The sequence below is a fragment of the Jaculus jaculus genome, chromosome 4, assembly GCF_020740685.1.
Source record: "Jaculus jaculus isolate mJacJac1 chromosome 4, mJacJac1.mat.Y.cur, whole genome shotgun sequence".
Classification (NCBI taxonomy): domain Eukaryota; kingdom Metazoa; phylum Chordata; class Mammalia; order Rodentia; family Dipodidae; genus Jaculus; species Jaculus jaculus.
In genome coordinates, this window is record NC_059105.1 from 105,041,762 (window position 1) to 105,061,546 (window position 19,785).

The 19,785-nt window shown below is 44.3% G+C and overlaps 1 protein-coding gene across 4 annotated transcripts in view; it reads left to right on the forward strand.

Moving 5' to 3' along the window:
- The window catches only part of Edar (ectodysplasin A receptor), an 86,193-nt gene extending 70,762 nt beyond the window's left edge, over nt 1–15,431 (forward strand). For 2 of the 4 annotated variants that reach the window (XM_045146676.1, XM_045146675.1), the window contains exons 6-12: nt 2,049–2,135; nt 3,428–3,556; nt 3,648–3,725; nt 4,001–4,076; nt 6,451–6,607; nt 7,949–8,009; nt 13,087–15,431. In XM_045146676.1, the coding sequence (XP_045002611.1) occupies nt 2,049–2,135; nt 3,428–3,556; nt 3,648–3,725; nt 4,001–4,076; nt 6,451–6,607; nt 7,949–8,009; nt 13,087–13,409 (911 nt within the window). In that variant the 3' untranslated portion in view covers nt 13,410–15,431. The remainder of the gene's footprint in view (nt 1–2,048; nt 2,136–3,427; nt 3,557–3,647; nt 3,726–4,000; nt 4,077–6,450; nt 6,608–7,948; nt 8,010–13,086) is intronic. The other 2 variants (XM_045146673.1, XM_045146674.1) reach the window with 2 other exon arrangements.
- Nucleotides 15,432–19,785: the final 4,354 nt, after the last annotated feature.

A 19,785-nucleotide genomic window follows, 5' to 3' on the forward strand; every position in this document is an offset into this window, starting at 1 on the left:
ACCTCATACTAGTGGGTCTTGTGTAGCTAGTGACAACCACCGTGAGGTCATAGTATTCCAAGGCACTCCTCTCCATCTCTTTTATTCTTCTATTCTTTTGTTTGGTTTTTTTTTTTTGTTTTATTTTTCAAGGTAGGGTTTCACTCTAGCCTAAGCTGATGAGCTGGAATTCACTATATAGTCTTAGGTTGGCCTTGAACTCATGGAGTTCCTCCTACCTCTGCCTCTCGAGTGCTGGGATTAAAAGCGTACGCCACCACACCCAGCTTCTTATACTCTTTCTACACCTTTTCTGCAATGGTCCCTGACCTTGGAGAGTATGATAGAAATGTCTCTTAGTGCTGAACACTCCATTGTTACTTTTTTCAGCACTTTGAGGTTTTAAAAAAAAAATATTTATTTGCAACAAGGAGAGACAGAAAGAGAGAATGGGGCTACCAGGGCCTCCAGCTGCTTCAAACAAATTCCAGATGCATGCAACACTTTGTGCATCTGGCTTTACGTGGGTACTAAGGAATCAAACCCAAGTTGCTAGATGTTGCAGGCAAGTGCCTTAACCACTGAACAATCTCTCCAGCCCAGTGCTTTAACGTGCTTTGTGCCTCCCCAGTAGTCACTGCCATCTGAACAGAGAAACTTCTCTAACTAAAAGTGAGAGTAGCATTAATATATGGGCATACATGTAAGTATTTACAGGGCAATTTGGACATAATATGCTCATTTAATCAAACAACAGTAGTGGCTTCTCCCCAGGGCTTATTACCTTCCCATCCATAGCTTTTGACTAGGATTTCAGGGCCAGGCAGGAATTCCCTTCTGTGGAATAGGCTTCAAATTCTAATCATAGATCAGTTGATTTCCCCCATAACAGGCATGCACTATTGCACCAGTTGGCACATTCGGCCTCGCTGGCTATCCATGTAGGTTGCAGGTTTAAGCTCATTGATGAGCTTTCTCACCCAACAAGCTGCAACTCTTTTCAATGAGTTAACCACTAGACAGGAGGGGGAGACTTTCAGCTCAGCTCCAGCTTGATCTCTCAGTGACCTGCAGCTGAAGCACGTGGTGTCTTTAGCAGCAACAGAATCTTTCCATCTAGTTCTGGTGGACAACTAGGAGTCTTGGCAATAGCCTGTATTGTTTGGGGAAATGAGTGACCTGCCAACAACACTGGGAGGTATCCCACTCCTGGCTCTGAATTTTTTTTGTAACAATCCATGGCTTCTGGCACAGTATTATCCACCCCCACAGGGCACATCTGGAAAACTCAAGTTCAGCCTAAAGAAAGGCTGCCCATCAGAACATCTTTTCTGTGGCCAAACAATTAATCCTTGGTGATTTGTCTGATAACAAAACCAGCTGCTACATGACATTTTTATGGGAGGGAAGTAAGGGATCACAGCTTTGAGAAAGGGAGAGGCAAGTTCCTATTCTTGAATGGTTTGGTTGCAGCTACTTGAAAAACTCATCTTATGCTGAGAGTGTGGCTCAGTGATACAGTGCTCGCCTTGCATGCATGAGACCAGCACCATACAACCACTACCATAGGTGAAATATTGGGGGAAGTCCCAGAGAGAAATACACAGCACCAGCAATGCTACACAGTGAGGCCTGTGATGGGTTCATCTTCCTGTTATTTTATTCCAGATTATTAATAATAAGCAACTATTATTTTTATAAGTAGAAAAGCTATTCCAAATTCATTTATGTTCTTTGTAATTTTTAAAAAATGAACAAGTATTATGCTCCCAAATGCTTTCAAACACCCGCTCTCCTCATCCTGATAAGGTGCACACACTCTCAGTTTGCAGGAAAACTGAGTCATAGAGGCAGAGTTGTATTTTTGTTGAAAAAATAGGGACCCTGAGAAGTCCCGAGATTCTTTGGGGGTCACTAGACACACGAAGAAATAAAAATACATCCTCCCTGCCCTACTTCCTGTGCTCATTCATAGTCTAGAATTCCAGATGGTTTCATCTCACCTCCCCGCTTCTTCCCCCCTTTGAACACTGTGTACCAGATCACTGAGATAACTGTTATTCTTGCAGGTGTGGGAGCCACTTCCGGGGTTTCTGCTCACTCCTCCAGTACCTCTGGTGGCAGCACCTTGTCTCCATTCCAGCATGCCCACAAAGGTGAGGAGGGTACTCAGGTGTGGGTCAGGCTTGGAGAGAGGAGGAAGAGGGGTCATTATTAGCAATGGAGTTGGGGCACTCTCCTCACCTGAGTCACTTCCCGCATGTGACTGAATCAAGCTCAGAGCCCTAGTTTCAGGGCATTGGTATGGAATTGCTCTTCCTTGTATGTCCTGGACCCCCACTAGAAGGTGCCCCAGGCACATTGCCAGGGCAGCTGGTGCAGTGCTCAGACATTCAAGAGCAGGTATGCACTTTGGTTTGGCTGGAAGTCAACAGCAATACTGTTGCTGACATTCACACTTCAATACTTATTTTCAACAACTATATTTCATTTCCCCTACCCCCTTAGGGATAGAACTGTTGATTAGGTGCACTTCACCAGGCTAATGTTTCCTTCAGAGCAAGCCTTGAGCTGGCTCATCACTTCTCCATGATTTTAATGCACTTTAGGCATTTTGAGGGCTGGAGTTCTCCACGAGGCTTCCAGTTCCCTCAAACAGATGTGTGCAGCTTGCTACATACTGACACAGTGTGGGGTGGGATGTCCCACTAGGACATATGCATCTCCCACCAGGACCTGCAATCAGTATGTCAGTATGCAACTATGTCACCCATACCCAGCAATGTTGCAAGCACACCAGATGGGGTCTTTCTCAGATGACTCAGAATTTGGGGGGCAGGTCACCTGGATCCTGTTTCATGAGCAGCAGGCCCCATTTGGTTAGCTTCAGAGAATTCCACTTGCATTCCACATGTCCAAGACTGCATTAATCAGGGAACAGAGCAAACTGCCCTGAAAAAAAAGGACAGCCAGATGGGGTGGCAGCAGCAGGGGTCTTTGGGTCAGTCCAGCCCCTTTTCATTGTGGGGCTCTTGTTATTATACTGAGGTTAAAATTGCATGAGTACAAGATAGAAACAAACCAAGAATACCATCCTTAGCCTGGGAATGAACCTTCACATCCTGACTTTTGCATGTGAATGCCCAGACTACTATCTCAGAACATGGGCCTCTCTTCCTCATCTCCTCATTGCCCTCAGGATCCCAGAGTAGTAGGACCAAGAGCAAACACCTAGGAAAGAACCTGTTCTTCCCCATCCTGATGTTCCCAGACTAATATGCATGTGGGGGTGGAGATGATGGATGTCCTGGCAGCCAAAGAGCACTGTGAGGTCCAGGTCTTGGATATGTACAGTTCCTGCCAGCACCACTGTGATGTGATGTTCTGACCAGTGCTGTGGATAGAGGGAGGGACCCTTAGGGACATTCATGCTGTTCTTTGATGCCAGTAGAGCTCTCGGGCCAAGGACACCTGGCCACTGCCCTGATCATCGCCATGTCCACCATCTTCATAATGGCCATTGCCATCGTCCTCATCATAATGTTCTACATCATGAAGACCAAGCCTTCAGCCCCAGGTGACAGCCCTGTCCCTACACTCCTGCTTTGATGCTGTCAGCTTGCCTGGGAAAACCAGGGTCTTCACATCTGCTCTTCTCTCTCCCCAAGCAGCCTGCTGCACCAGTCCCCCAGGGAAGAGCGTGGAAGCCCCAGTGAATACTCGCGAGGAGAAGAAGGAAGCACCAGGTCAGTGCACTTGTGCACACACACACACACACCATGTTCCGCTCCATGCACACTGTCCAGCACCAAGGTGGAAAATGTCCACCCTTATGTGTGGCAGCCCAGCTTCCTGACCACCTCTGTTCCCAGGCAACTTGGGAGGGAGTGGTGCACCTGCCTGTGCTATCCTCAGTCAGAGGCCAGGTCATCAGGCAGGTCTGCCAAAAAAGACACTGGCAGGGAAAACCAAGCTCAGAGACACAAGCTAATGCCACCCTCACCAACTTCTGTCCCTACAGACAGTGTGGTGACTTTCCCTGAGAATGGTGAATTCCAGAAGTTGACGGCAACACCCTCCACAAAGACACCCAAGAGGTATGTGGAGCAGAGACTGGACAGCACTTGTCACTGCCCAAGGACTGAGCTAGGAGCTGGGTCCTTGTAGATACCTGAGCAGACAGGCAAGCTGCACATGCCAGTGAGTGCCCTGGACAGTTGATGTCTGACTTAGGGACTGTGCTGGATGTGGGGGCTACTGAAGAGAAGTTGGAGGGCAGCTCCCCAACAGAGGGCATTGGTCAAGGCCAGCACCAGGTTCTGCTTATCCTCGGCCAGTAAGGGCTGCATGTGTGCTGAAGCAGGTGTGACACCTGCCTGCTACTCCCAAGCTGCCTCCCTCCAGGCCCTCCCATGTGCCCAAGGCCCTCCACCCCCTCTTCAGCCTGTGGGAAAAGACAATGGCATCCAGTGCACACATACCCTGGTCAAGTTCCTGGCCTTGCCACCACCTGGTAATGACGCTAGAGGTGACAACTAACAAATACCCAGAGCTCACTGCCCACCAGGCACTAGGCTGAGGCTGTAAGTAAATTTATCCTGCCACAGCCATAAGAGAAACATGTTAATACCATCCCCACTCTCTTGAGGCTACACACTAGTGGGTGGGAGGGCCAGGATCTCCTCCAGGTGCCCATCATCCAGTAGAGCTTGGTGTACTAAGCCTTTGGGAAAAGAGGCTTGACTGATGCTATTTTATCATGCATCAGGCTGTGGGATTTGCCACACTTTAAAATTAACTGAAGGGGGAATAAACCTTTCATTGCCCCCTGGGGAACTCATTTGGATTCATTCTTATAACTCCACTGCATTTTCCCCAGGAAGGCAATATGTAAGACCCCCTGCCATGTGGCTTTACAGACTGTCATGGGAAGGCCCCGCATCTATCCAGTGACTTTCTTTGCAGCTGGGGGCAGTCCTCAAGCATGTTGCCAAACTGAGTGCAGGATGAGCAAGGGGCCAAACTCTCCTCTGTGTCCCAATACAGGATTTTGTCACAATGACATGTTGATTCCTGTGTCCTTTTCTACTTAGGAATAATGATGACTTCAGATGTCTGAGCATCACTCTAGCATTAAGGAAGCTTGGTCTGGTGGGTTATCTCATTTTGAATCCTCCAGTTCTCTCAGCACTCATGTTACAGGCACCTTTGCACACTAGGAAGAGAAACATAGTGTTAAATTCATCCGGCCCTTGGAAAGGGCTGGTTCCAAGGCTGAGGCTGGGTCTGTGGCTGTGACTCTTAAGTACTGTGTAGTCCCACTTTGTCTCAGCTTGCCCTTTCTGTTCTTTCAGGATCTCTTATTCCACCAAAAGTAGAAAAAAGAGAGTGGTAGAGGCCAAGGATGTGCCCCAAAGCTTGAATTGCTCATAAAATAAGGAAAGTTTGTAGGACTGTACTTTGGGTGAATGTCCGCTCATTGCATATATAAATATTAAATTTTAAAACCTGACAATTTTGCTTTGAAGACAAGATCTTGCATCCCCGTAAGCAGCTCTTGAGTCTTAGACATACGACAGGCCATCTATCAATCTGTGAGGACAGCATACTTTTCCAATCACCTGCTAGAGCTGGGGATGGGCATGGGCCCACCACCTCCTGATAAAGCCTCGAGACACAGTGAAAAAGCACTCTGCTAGATGGCCTCACAATGACTTGTATTTTCTTTGCATTGTCCTGGCTTCAGGCTGTGTATACACATGGCCTAACAGAAACAAATACAATCCTTTCTTTCTTAAAGATCTTTAGCCAAACCACAGGAAGTAAGCAGGATGCTTACCAAAAAGAATATTGTTTGGATATATTTGGAATGGTTTGAGAGTTTAAGCTCCAACATAAAGGTGCCAGGATCAACACCAGGACCCCAGTAGTGAGTGGGGGTACAGTATGAACTAATGCTCAACACATGTGACCACCCACCCTGCCTACCTTCTGAGTAAGGCCACCCCACTTGTCAAGACAGGCTTTCCAGGCACAAGTCTGAGCTTACTTTGTTCTAGATTATTTTAAAAAGCTGTCACAGATTTAGTGCATAGCATCTAATCTGAATAATTTAACATAAAGATAGAAGGTTAAATTTGACTTCCTGGAGTTAAGTGAAGAACATATAGGTTAGGCTGGGTGGAGGATGTGCAAGTGTGGACCTCAGTGACCCACTGCCTCTTGGGAGCCCCATGAAGACACCTACCTTCAGGATACCTTGTACTGGATTTGCTTATTTGTCAGGGAGTTAGGGTGTGTCTTTCTCATCAGCTCTTACCTAGAGCCTTCCTACAAGCTGCAGTAAATACTTGAGGAACAAGCCTCTGTACCCTGCTGGCCACACCTGGATAACAAGACCCATGCTGAGACATCTCATTAGGGCTGAATTTTTTCAGGTTCTGCTGACAAGTTTCCCATTTGTTTCCACAGTGAAAATGATGCCTCCTCTGAGAATGAGCAGTTGCTAAGCCGCAGTGTGGACAGTGATGAGGAGCCAGCCCCAGACAAGCAGGGCTCCCCTGAGCTGTGTTTGCTGTCACTGGTTCACTTAGCCAGAGAGAAGTCTGTCACCAGCAACAAGTCTGGGGTGAGGATCCGGTGCACATGCTCCTGTGATAAGGCCCACAGTGCAGTGACTTTCGGATACCCAAACAAGATCTCCCATTTTGAAAAGGTTCCTATGACTCAAAGTTTCTCCCACAAGACCCAGCTGGGACACTAGACAGGGCAACAGGTCAACTCAGCCAGAAATTAGAAAACTTACTATATACTTTAATGACAAATACAGAAAATAATAAAGGAGAAAAGTTAAAATCATTGCAAAAGATAGAAAATAGAAAAATGCCTTTGAAAACATGCTAGTGCATGGCCAAGTAGACAGTTAAAACACAAATGCATACATAAACACACATATACACAAACATGTCTGTTTGGATCTATAGGTTCTGAGTCTGTGGAGTCAACCAACCACAGAGAGAAAATTTTGTCTGTACTAAACATACATATATAGAAAGAGACCTTTCTGTAATAAATCCCTAAGCAATGCATTGTAATAACTATTTGTATAGCATTTACATTGTATTAGTTATTAGAAATAGTCTAGAGATGATTTAATGTGCAAGGGAGGATTTTATGCAAGTGTTAAGCCATGTTCCATGGGGGTCTTGAGGTTTTGAGCATCCATATACTTGGTTGCCCTCAAGGGTTCTGCAACTAATCCAAAAAATATTATTACATATGTACAAACACACACACACCACACACACATTTCTTTTTATAGAAGTAGGTTCAAGCTGCACAGGGGGTTTATCACTAAAGAAGGCCACCATATAGTGTCTGTGACACAGGGTGTGGGTACACAAGGTTCAGGTGTGTGTTTGCTGCCTAGTTTGTACCTCAGGCTACCCAGCCAACCCATGGAAGCTGTGTGAACATGCCTGTTGGGATCCTTTATCCTGGTCCTCCTGGTATACCATGCTCTGGATGCAGTGACCTCTGTAAACAGGGCACCACTTACAGGACCCTGGAGGCCATTCTGGGTGGCATGGGCATGGAACTTTTCATCCAGGGCCACTCAGCACCTGTTCTGGCCTTGAGCTCTCTGCCCCAGTGACAGGAGGCTTCCAGAGCTCCAAATGCACTGCTGCCCCAATGGCCTGCTAAGGTCCCCCTGTCATCCTTCCAAACACATTGAAGCATCTGTAGACTTGGTAGCTACTTGAGCCTAAGAAGCACCCCTCCTGTGTGCTGAGGGTGTTTGCATGGGAAACTCTAGAAAAGCTCTTCTTTCTGGTGTGTTTGTAATGTTTCCACCAGAGGCCTCAGTGCAACAGGTATTCCCTAAGCAAAGCCAGTGCACAGGGAAAATCTGAATCTTTGTTACCATCTTACTGCTTTCTGAAGATGAATTTTATCTTAACTCTTATAGATCCAAAGCCGAAGAAAAAAGATATTGGATGTGTATGCCAACGTGTGTGGTGTTGTGGAAGGTAAGGATCAAAGGGCCATTCAGGCAACATTCCATGAGGTGGTATCAGCAACCTGCTCCAACACCAGCCATGGAAAGGGGGCTCCTGAGGAAAAACACTCACACAGTTTGTAAGGCTGCCATCAGAATAGCTATGTGGGGCTGGGGAGATGGAGCAGTTGAAGGCACTTGATTGCAAAACCTGCTAGCCTGGATTTGATTCCCCAGTACTCACGTAAAGAACCAGATGCAGCAGCTCTGACGTTAGAGCAGGGAAGCCATGGACCCAGAAAGGCAGTGGCCTCTAGAAGCTAAGAAAATTGAGACTATAAAGTCAATCAACTGAGTTCTGTCAACAATCTGGGCTAGCAGGAAATGGGATCTCCCTTAAGAGATTCACAAAAGGGAGGCACATAGACAAACTGTATATAGCTCAACCATATCAGACTTCTAGCCTACAGAGCTGTAACATTAAACATTTGGATTATTTTAAGCCAAAAAAAAAAAGAACCAGATGCACAAAGTGGTACTTGTTTCTGTAGTTTGTTTGCAAGGGCAAGAGGCCCTCATATACCTATTTATTCTTTCTCTTTCCCTCTGCTTGCAAGTACATAAATAAAAATAGATAATGATGCTGGTTGTGGTGGCACATGCCAGTAGGAAAAATAAGGAATTTTTTTTTTTAAAAAAGAACAGCCAGGTGAGCTAACTCTTGATATGGAAGAAAAGAGAATTTGGTTCCTAGCTAAGCTGAGGTATCCCATGGAGCTCCTCTCTTAGGACAGGAGACAGCCTAGTGGAGTGGTAGTGCAGTGTCACTTGGCAATGAGGACAGAGCGATGGATGCACACAGCTCCTGCGCCGTCATCATTGGAGTTGACTTTGGCACTGGGGAAAAGTCTGATGGTAAACATCTGACTTTTACCCAGTAGACACAGTCTGATAAACACATAGGCAGGTAATTTCATCCTTGTGTGTACTGATATAAACTAAGGCTGCTCTGATGCCACTGGACAATATGGAACCACTGTGTTGTGTGGCTTTTCCTGAAGAGAGTCTATTTATCCCAGATGGGGCACCAACAACAGACCAAAGAAACAATTCCACTGAAGTTAATTTAGTGAACCAGTGAGTTTATTGTGGTTACTCACAGCAGTTGGGTGAAGGGTTACTTACAGGAGCATGGGTGACTTCAAGACAGCTGCATCACCAAAAAGCCCACATAGAGTCTCTTCTCTCCAGCAATTGTTTCTACTTGTACAACCTCAGAGAGAGGTGTTGTGGATTTTCTAAACTTTGGGAGTTTCCTGAGATTTGTGAGTTTCACTTCCTGAGTCTTTATGACCTTTCTTTCAAAAAGGAATATTACAATTGGGAAGAAACAGCTGGACAACACACTGTCATATTTGTAGTCTGTTATGAACAGAAATGTATTTATGTAACAGATAGCCCTATCAACCTATCAGTACTTCCTTGTACTGAGTTCCACAAGGAATACTGCACTGGCCTTGAAGGGCTTGGTATCTCCTTCCAAAGCTGCCACCCAAGCAGCCAGGTCAGACTTCCTGAGGTATGCTGAGACATACCTGGCACTGGCAAGTAAGAAGCAATAGCACTAGGGACATAGATATATTTTCAGTCTACAGTCATTCTAATTACTGTGAAATCCAGACCCTGAATTAACTTCTGCTTACCCTGAAGATAAATCCCTCGTTGCTGAGGTCAGGGAACTTTCCTGCTTCTTGCCTTGTTGGCATCCCTGCACAAACTTCTGGGCTGGTTGAGTAGCAGGACTGAAGCAAACGGATATTTCACTGCTCATGTCCCATGTAGGTGGGGTACTACCCTGAGCCTGGTCAGGCCGGTTGGGTGCTCTATTTGGCCAGAAATAGCCACTGAGTATGAATCCCAGAGCCAAGAATTCTTGGCTGCCTGCCTGCTAAAATGTGGCACCTCTCCATAAATACATGCCTGGTCAGCCTGCTCAATCAAGCCCTTGCATGGTGAATGTTGTTGGCTGCCCAGCAGATGATAGCCTGGCAGTTGAATTCCAGTAGTCCAAAACTTCTCTGTTTTAAGGAATGTCTTGTTTTTAAAAACAAACCCATTTTCAAATTAATTTTAGGAACCATGAAGAGCCCCTTCCCTGCCCCACCCTCATGAGCCTGATAGGGTGAAAACTTTAAGCCCATTCTCTCAGTCACTTCCTGATGGCCCAGGCATGTGTCTCATATTGTCACAGTAATGCTGACATACAATCAAGTCTGAAACTTGCGCACCAGCAGAGCCCCGCTCCAAGGACCTTTACAACCACCTGAATACCTCTGACTACCTAGCTCACCCCACCTATCCCAATGCTGTTAGCCTAGGCTAAGTCCCAGGCATCCAAGCTCTCTGGTTCTTTTATTTTAGCTAAACTTTTTATTGTGATATAATTCTTACCATGTAAGAAGCAACAGAGTGAATTCTGTGTGCTCTTTACCCAGATTCTCTTAGTGATAGCATAAGGGATAACTACACATAAGACTCACAACCAGGATGCTGATGTTAATGCCACAGGCATGGGCCCTTTCCATCACCAGAAGGACCTTTCCTGTTCCCCTTTTATAGCCACACCATTTTCTGCCACTGCACCTCCCATCCCTGAGCCCATGACAACCACAAATATATTCTCCATTGCTGCAATTCTGTCATTTCAAGAATATTATAAATGTGGAATTATACAGTACATAACCTATGGTGATCAGCTGCCCCTAAATATCACAATTCAGTGGAGACTCATCTAGGTTTCTTGGTCAATAGTTCTGGGAATTTTCCTGTAATTACTTGGGAATTCCTACATAGGCAATCACATCTACACATGAGGACTTTTATTTTGTGCTTTTCATTTTGCGTAAGTCTTTTCTTCCCTTTGCTCACCTTATTGCTGTGGCTGTAACTTCCAGCACTTGGTCAAATAAAAGTGATAAGAGGAGGAATATTTGTCTTCTTTCTGATATTTTTATTTTTATTTTATTTATTTATTTGCAAGCAGAGAGGGGGGGGAAGGGAGATGAGAATGGGCACAGTAGGTCCTCCTGATGCTACAAACAAACTCCAGACACATATGCTCCTTTGTGCAACTGGCTTTACATGGGCACTAGGGAATTGAACCCAGGCCATCAGGCTTTGCAAGCAAGTTCCTTTAATCAATGAGCCGTCTCTCCAGCCCTAATCCTTTTATTATTTTTATAGATAACCTCGATACATGGCCATAATACACCATATCATAAACTGCCCTCACCTGTCTTCCATTTTCCTGACCTTCCCTATCCCCCCTAACTGAATCTCTTCTTTTCCAAATATTCCAGGGTCAATTTTGATATTATCTGGTTTTTTTCCCTTCTATTATATAGGTTATGCATAGGTAGCATCAGCCACTTTGAGGTCATGAATACCATGGCTACTTTGTTCTGGAAAACAGTATTGCAAAGCATTCCTCCCCTCCCTTTGGCTTTTACATTCTTTCTGCTACCTCTTCCACTGTGCTCTTTGAGCCTTGGAGGGTGTGATAGAGATGTCTCACTTCTTCTGCCAGCTGAAAAGAAAAGCTTCTCTAACCAAAAGTGAGAGTAGTATTAGCATATGGGCATAAATATAAGTATTAAGAAGGCATTTTGGTGGGCGTAATACCTACTTAGCCAGACACTTGTTGCTGATCTTAAAGGATTCATTGAGTTTTTATCAATAATGTTAGCTCTAGATGTTTATAAAAGTTTGCATTAATTTTGCAAAAGGATTACATTGCTTTCTGAACATTGAACCAGACTTATGCCTCTAGATCATATTCCATTTATCATGGTACATAATTCTCTGATATATTGTTGAGTTCTACATGCTGATATTTTGTTAAGAATTTTGTGTTTATGTTGATGAAGAATATTGGTCTGTGGTTTGTATTGTCTTGTAAGGTCTAGTTCTGGTATCAAGTTGGGAAATACTTCCTTCCTTTATTTTTTTCTGGAAAATTGGTATGAATTGAAGATCTTAAAATTGGTGTAGAATTGGTGTTAATTCTTATTAAACATTTGGTATAATTTATTTTTAAAAAACATTTTATTGACAGCTTCCTTAAGTATAAACAATAAACCATGACAATTCCTACCCCACCCCTATTCTCCCTTTTAAATCCCCCCTCCAGTGAATCCCTTCTTTTTTATGAGAGAGAGAGAAAAAAAAAATGGCATGCTAGAACCTCCAGCCACTGTAATCAAACTCCAGACATATGCACCACCTTGTACTCATGTGAAACCTTGTGCATGGGTCACCTTGTGCATCTGGCATACATGGAGCTTGGGGAGTCAAATATGGGTCCTTAGGTTTCACAGGCAAGTGCCTTAACTGCTAAGTCATCTCTCCAGCCTGAATCCCTTCTTCTTTCCAATGAGTCTCTTCTCCATTTTGATGCCATCATCTTCTTTCTTCTATTATGAAGGTCTTATGTAGGTAGCGTCAAGCAAGGCGAAGTCATGGATATCAAGGCCATTTGTCTGGAAGGTTGTACTGTAAGCAATATTACCCTTCCTTTGTCTCTTACATTCTTTCCACCACCTCTTCCACAATGGACCCTTAGCCTTGGAGAGTGTGATAGAGATGCTTCAGTGCTGAACGTTCCACTGTCACTTCTTCTTAGCACTTTGATGACATTTGAGTCACCCCAGTAGTCACCACTATCTGAAAAGAGAAGCTTCTCTAACAAAAAGTGAGAGTAGCATTAATACATGGATATTAACATAAAAAGTGCTTAGAGGGCAGCTTGGTGGGCATGATATACGCATTTAGCCAGACAACAGCAGGCATAACTCCCCTATGCCTCATGACCTACCCAGCCATAGGTTTTTCATTAGGTTTTCAGTACCAGGCATGTATTCTTTCCCATGTTGTAGACCTCTATTCTAATTAGAGAGCATTTGGTTTCCCACATACCAGACATTGCATCAGTTGGCACACTTGGCCTAGCTGGCCAATCTTCAGGACAGTTCATGTAATTTAAAGAAAAATTTAGTGGTATGGAACTTCTATTGCCTTCTTTGTGTGACATGTGCTCCTGGCTTTCCTAGGCCTCAGCCCCACAGAGCTACCATTTGACTGCCTGGAGAAGACAAGTAGAATGCTCAGCTCCACATACAATTCTGAGAAAGCCGTTGTGAAAACATGGCGCCATCTTGCTGAGAGCTTTGGACTGAAGAGGGACGAGATTGGGGGCATGACAGATGGCATGCAGCTCTTTGACCGCATTAGCACAGCTGGCTACAGCATTCCAGAACTTCTCACAAAGCTGGTACAAATTGAGAGACTCGATGCTGTGGAGTCTTTGTGTGCAGACATACTGGAGTGGTCTGGGGTTGTGCCACCTGCTTCTCCACCCCCTGCTGCATCCTGAGGAGTGTGCCCTGGACTCTCTTCCCTGGGATGAACTAGGGCTCCAATGAGACCAGGTAGCTATGAGTCATATCGTCAGCCTGCCAAAAATCAAGGCCTTTTCTGATGGGTCACTATATGCCTTGGGCCGCTCCAAGGAGCCTGATGGGCACTGAAATGAACCAAACCACGTGGGGATGATAGAAGTGAAGAATCTGATCCTATATTTAAGGAGACAGAAGACATGTTTGTTACAGACCAAGTCACCAGAAGCTGTCAAATAGGCCAAATGAGGGAATACTAAGGAAATGTAATAAAACCTCTAAGAAGGGGTGATGGGTTCACATGGGGTTGACAAATAGGAATCTTTGTGAAGAAAAGTAGCTCAAAGGTTTTGGTTAAATGGTTAAAAGTACAGACATCCCACACCATACATTGCCCAGATTCAGCACAGCTTGTTGACATACCATGGCATCAGGGATAACTTGACCTGTCCCCAAGGTCACAGTAATATAAGCTTCCAGTCAATAGTGGAAGCACTCCCATGTCACTGGCCTGCAAGGCATGTTTGCCCAACCAAGCAGACATACATGATGATGGGTTTCATAGACTGCATGGCTCCTTGGCCTAGGAGTCTGTGGACCTTCATTGGGAATGGCCTTCTCTATTTGCCCTAGGGAAGATCTTATGATGTATCAAGTTGTTTTTACTTCAAACAGGTATGTGTTCTGCTTAGAGAAGTAAAAGGTGCCTTCCTAAAAGTTTGGCCATACGTAACTATATTCCGAGAGTGGCCAAGATGTGTGGATGAGCCTCACGTGTTATGAGCGTTCAGACACAGCTTCCTGATCCAGTAAGAGATCATGGAGCCTGAGGTGCAGTGCAGAGCCTGGGCCAGGAGTCCAAGGCCCCAGTGGAGTCAGTTTGGGTGGCTTTTATCTCCTCCCCTAGTCTCAGCTTCACCTCTGTAAATGAGAGGTTGGTCCGTGAGTCTGTAGACAGGAGAGGTAGTATGCAAGAATAAAGTGAAGACAGGAAAGATGAGGCCTTGGAGCCTCCCTGAGGTGAGTGCAGTCTGGGCAACCACACAAAATGATATGCGTAAAAGGAAAACTGGTAGTTGGTGTTTTCACAGTAAGAGCAATTGTTTGGTATAACTTCTATAAAGACAAAGTTAATAAATGAGCACTGTTCTTGTAAGATTTTCTTTCTACACCTATAACTGCCAAGAGCTGAGGAACCAGGGAAGCCAGCACACCAGGGGGTTAATGCCAAGCCAACTGCTGGGCTCCCTCCTAAAGTGATGATTATAGTGATTGCTAAATTAAAATGAACCCTCTGACTTAGAAAGCCGTGCTTTTAAAATTACAAGTCACATGACTGAACAAAAGCTTTGATTACGGGAAATAAGTTGTGTATGTTTAAAGCCAACAAGCAATTTCCCACCACTGAATGTAGAACATACTGTGAGAGGACCTTAATTAGGTCCTGAATATTTAATATCATCATTTATTGTGTTTGTTTGTGCTGTTTTCTCAGAGCCTATTTAGTATCTCCTGCAAGCTAAATATTCTGCTTGATTATCCTTTTAATTCCTCTTTGAAATCTTGTGGTGCTTCTTTCCCTGCTCTGTGATAATAATGATGAGTCTATGCTTAATTAGACTGAAAATGTCATGTGTAATGATTGAGCAGGTTCAGGGTAGTAGTGGACACTCTCCACCAAATGACATTTTCCATGGAAGATGGGTAGCTATCATTGGCCAGTGGAAGGTTTAGATTTGAGAGCCAGAGGGCAGCCAGCATCAGAGCCATTCCACTGGCTCCTAGGCTGTCATTTTGGGAGGCTAGTCATTATATAGTTACACTATCCCTTGGACTTAGTAATGAATGCAAGAAAAGTTTGCTTCAGTGAACTTCTGCCTGTGTTACAGAATTCAGTGTCAATGAAGACATAATGATTTTCAATGACCAAATCTGGAACTTCATGCTGCATTTTGTCTGAAGCAGCCAGTATTTTGCAAAACTGAAAAAAAAAAAAAGTTTAGTAAATACCCTAGGCTAGGTCTGTGGGCCTTAGCCAGTGAAGTTTTAATTATGAATATTTTATCTAACTCTGTATATATAACTTATTATATTTTATAACTTCAATAAACATGATAATAAAAGGAGACCTACAGGATGGTGCCCTGTGAGTTCTTGTGTGTGGTGAGGTGGTCAGTGAAGAAGGTTCCTGTTAATTGTACTAAGAATTATAAGACTGTGTGGCTGCAACCAGCCATAAAGAAAGTGCATAAAATGTTACAGCCTAGGGGATGGAAAGATGGATCAGCCCTTAAGGCACTCACTTGCAAAGCCTAATGACCTGCGTTTGATTCCCCAGTACCCACATAAAGCCAGATACACAAAGTAGTGCATGCATCTGGAGTTCATTTGCAGAGCAGCTAGGGGTCCTGACTCATTCTCTCTTGCTCTCTATCTCTCTGCTTACAAATAAATAAATTAAAAAAAAATATTACAGCTTGGGTCATTCACTTAGCAGAAGCAAATATATAAGGAGGTCATGTAAAAGCAGCATGGAGTACTGTGCTCTAAGGTGCCACCATTAGTTTAGAAAATGTATTGTAGTGCTACAACTGCATGACCAACATCCCAACATTCAGTGGTTTAAAACAGTCATTTGTCATTGTAGCTTGGTGGCCAACCATCAGGAATCAGCTGACCTGGCTGGACTAGTGGACTGGGACAACTGTTCTTAATCATCCTTCATCCTCCTCCAGCAATTAGCCAGCCAGCTTTTGTAAGGTTCTCATCATGTCAATGCCAGAGGACCAAAGAGCAGAAGAAATATAGGCCTGGGCTCAGAACTGGCTCATTGCCACTTCTGGCTTATCTACCAGCAAAGCAACCTACATGGCCAAACCCAGAGTCAAAAGTCAGGAAGATGATTCTGTTCTGTTTGCATGAGAACTGAACAGACAGAAAACAGCATGGATATAAGACAGTGTGTCCATCAGCCAACAACTCTGGTGTCAACTGAATGGAAAGACACCTGATGATGGCTGGAGGGCTGGAAAACTGCTGAAATGTAAAGTAATGTCAGGAGTCAGAAAGGTTGGACATATCAGAAAAAGTTTGTTTCCTTTCACAGGGGTTTCATTTTGAAATCCAGTGCAAAGATAACCAGAATATGAAATTGGAAAGAGGGCCAAAACTATTTGTGTAGGAGTCACCCTAGACACACTTATCACACATGCTCAAAGTTACATAAGCTCCAGTGACACATGTTGCTCCTGTTCACCTGGCTGGCCAGGAAAGCTCACAACTCTTCATGCCTGTTCATCCACAGTCACCTACCTGGGACTTTGAAAGGTAATATCGAGCCACTCCTCTATTTGTTCTCTATGAAAGGAATAAGTTTCTTTTAGAATGGCTGTGCAAATTAAGTAATCAAATACTTCATCTGACAAAGAAGGTATAGTAAATGTTTACTATCATGTTACTATTAGCTAATCTTTCATTGTATGGAAACTAAGCAAGGTAACAAAAATGATTATAAGGTTTGCAATGAATACTACTAGAATTCATTTCTGTGTAGAGGAAAAGCATGTCATTTGGACTAAGTAAAAAACATGGCAAGGGGGCTGGAGAGATGGCTCAGCAGTTAAAGTCACTTGCTTGCAAAGCCTGATAACTCCTGTTCAATTCCCCAGTGCCCAAGTAAAGCCAGGTGCATAAAATGGTGCATACATCTGGAGATTGTAGTGGCAGGAGGCCCTGGCATGCCCGTACACTCTCACTCTCTCTCTCTCTCTCTCTCTGCCTAGCTCTCTCCCTTTCTCAAATAATCTTTTAAACGTGGCATGAATAACTGTCACCCATAGTGGTGACCTGTGAAAGGGCAGAAAGACACCCAGAGTGGAAGACATACCTAAGGCTCTAGGGTCTCAATCTTACAATGGAAATCCCAAGAAGTAAAATATCTAATTTTTTTCTTTCTAAACTGAAACTTTCTGCCCCCACTTCTTTCCTCCTAATAGGAACAGTAACAGCTACCTCCACTTCCTTTTTCCTAAGGGGATCAGCAGCAGCCACACCCATTTCCTTCTCTAATGGGATTGGTTAGCTACAAAACTGTACACTCCCATAACCCCTTCCTCTTAAGAGCCCAGTAACTGCCCCAGCCTGTGAGCAGAGCATGGGCTTATTCAGATGCTTATCCTGAGTAAAGCGGTTGCTGAGTTGAGCCACTCTTTCTCCCCTCTCTGCACCAAACTTGTACCTCATGTAAGACCCACAGCCTCCATGCCCTGCAGGCCCTGGACCAGGCTCTTTCACCATGCCACTGAGACTGCTTTGGTCTTTACACGCATCTCCCTGAACATCAGAGACAACTGCTATAAATGAATCTGGTGGCTAAGAACAAAGCAAACATCCTGCAACTCATTTGCAATTCAAAGTTTAGTGTGTAATACAGATAAAAGAGAGTTCTTCAAAGCTGTAGTACATCAAACAAGTAGCACATTACATCTTCTAGAATTCATGTTCAAGATGCCAGTGGGCTTTTATATCTTTAAAGCTTTGGAACTGGTACCAGAGAATTAGCAATTCTGTAAGTTCTGTGTGTGTTTGCAGCCACTATTATGGAGACCTGATCCCCAGTGAGATATACTATGTGTCCAGTACTTTAATTCCATCAGTAATCATGTGTTCTATGAAAAATTCCCAGAGCTCTTTATGCATCTCCCACAGGGCCATGATATAACCAGGCCTAGGATTCTGTAGCCACTTTCTGTTATGGTAATGAAAGATGTATCTGGGCTGAGAAGAGAAGAAGGGCTGTCACACCCCCGACCCAGCCCTATTGCAGTATAACAACCAAGACTCCTCCTTTACAGGGCTATTTCCCTCCTCCTCCCATAAAACCCTTTCTGACTCTTTCTCTGTATGGGCTTTCCTGCCGCACCAGGGGCAATCGCTCAGCTTTTCTCTCTCCCCCTCTTTCTTTGGTCCTCTTGCTCCCTTCCAGATGCATGTACCTCCCTTCTCTCCCTTCTTTCCCTCTCTATCTTCCTCTTTCTTTTGTTTTCTCCCTCTTCCTCTCTCCCCTTTCTGCCTCCTGTTACAATAAAGTCTCAAGTTCAAAAAAATCATATTTGTCTCGGTGCTTGTATCCTGACCCCAAAATCTAGAAGTCCTTACTCAGGAAGAGATACATTATCCAACCAAGCACATGCCCCCACCCTCCTTGGCAGCGGCAGCTTGTTGGGAAGGGATGAGTCCAGGAAGACCAGCTCTTCAGATGATGCTTTGTGAGTCTGATGATGACAAAAGGGAACAAACGCATAGGCTGGGGGCCTGGAAAGGCCAATCACCTCAAAGTTACTGGGGTCCCACTTGGGCCCTACCCCATAGGTGCTACTCTTACTGATGAAATGAAGGGAAAAAATCAATACAATGGAAAAAGACAAGACAATGCCCAGCTTTCTGTGGCTGCCCACTATGGCTGTCACATCTGCTGCTCCAGCCCTATGACAGTTTCTGTCTGTCCTGGACATACAATCTTTTGTAAATCCTTAGTTCACTTTAAGAAATAAACCCAAACCCCTAGATGGATAGACAGCACTAGAGGAGCCTCAGCAGCACATTGTCTGGACAAGCTACAGAGATACAGAAAGACGTGTACTGGGGAAGTGAGTGCAATCTTCTGGTGGTCTTGGTCAGAAAGAGATTTCACAGTGACACAGGTGACAGGCCAGCAGGTCTTCCATGCTCCCTGGGTGATGCTGTCACAGAAACTGCCCCGTGAGATTCTCCCAAACACCACACACAGGGCTGTAATTGGCAGGAGGCAGAGGGCTTAGATTGTGACTTCTAACAGAAAAATTCCTCTCATTTGGACAGACACACTGACTTAACTTCTTTGAATTACTGAGACTAGCAACCCTCTCTGCTAGCTGTGGAGATGGAGGGGGGGGTAATAAAGAAGGCAATTGAGAGATGGGGGATATTGCTCAGTGGTTAAAGGTACTTACTGGCAAAAAAAGGCAGTTGAAGGTATGGAAGAAACTGCATCACTGAACTAGGAAGAAATGCTAGCTAGGGTCATAATACCTTACATTTCATTTTACTACATATTATCTTTTGTTTTAGTTTTCAGTTTATATAATGTTGTTCTTTGTTTAGTTGTTGTGTTTTATTTTGTATCTTACCTACATAAGCTGTTATGACTTTGTTTTCTATATACCTACCCTACAGTATTTTCTACTCTTCTACTATCTCCCATAATTCTAACCCATATGCTTTCCTTCCCCAACTTACTTTACTCCCTATTTTTCCTTTTTCACATTCTGTCCTTGATTCACTACTTATATATTGATAAATTTAGCTCTAAAAAAA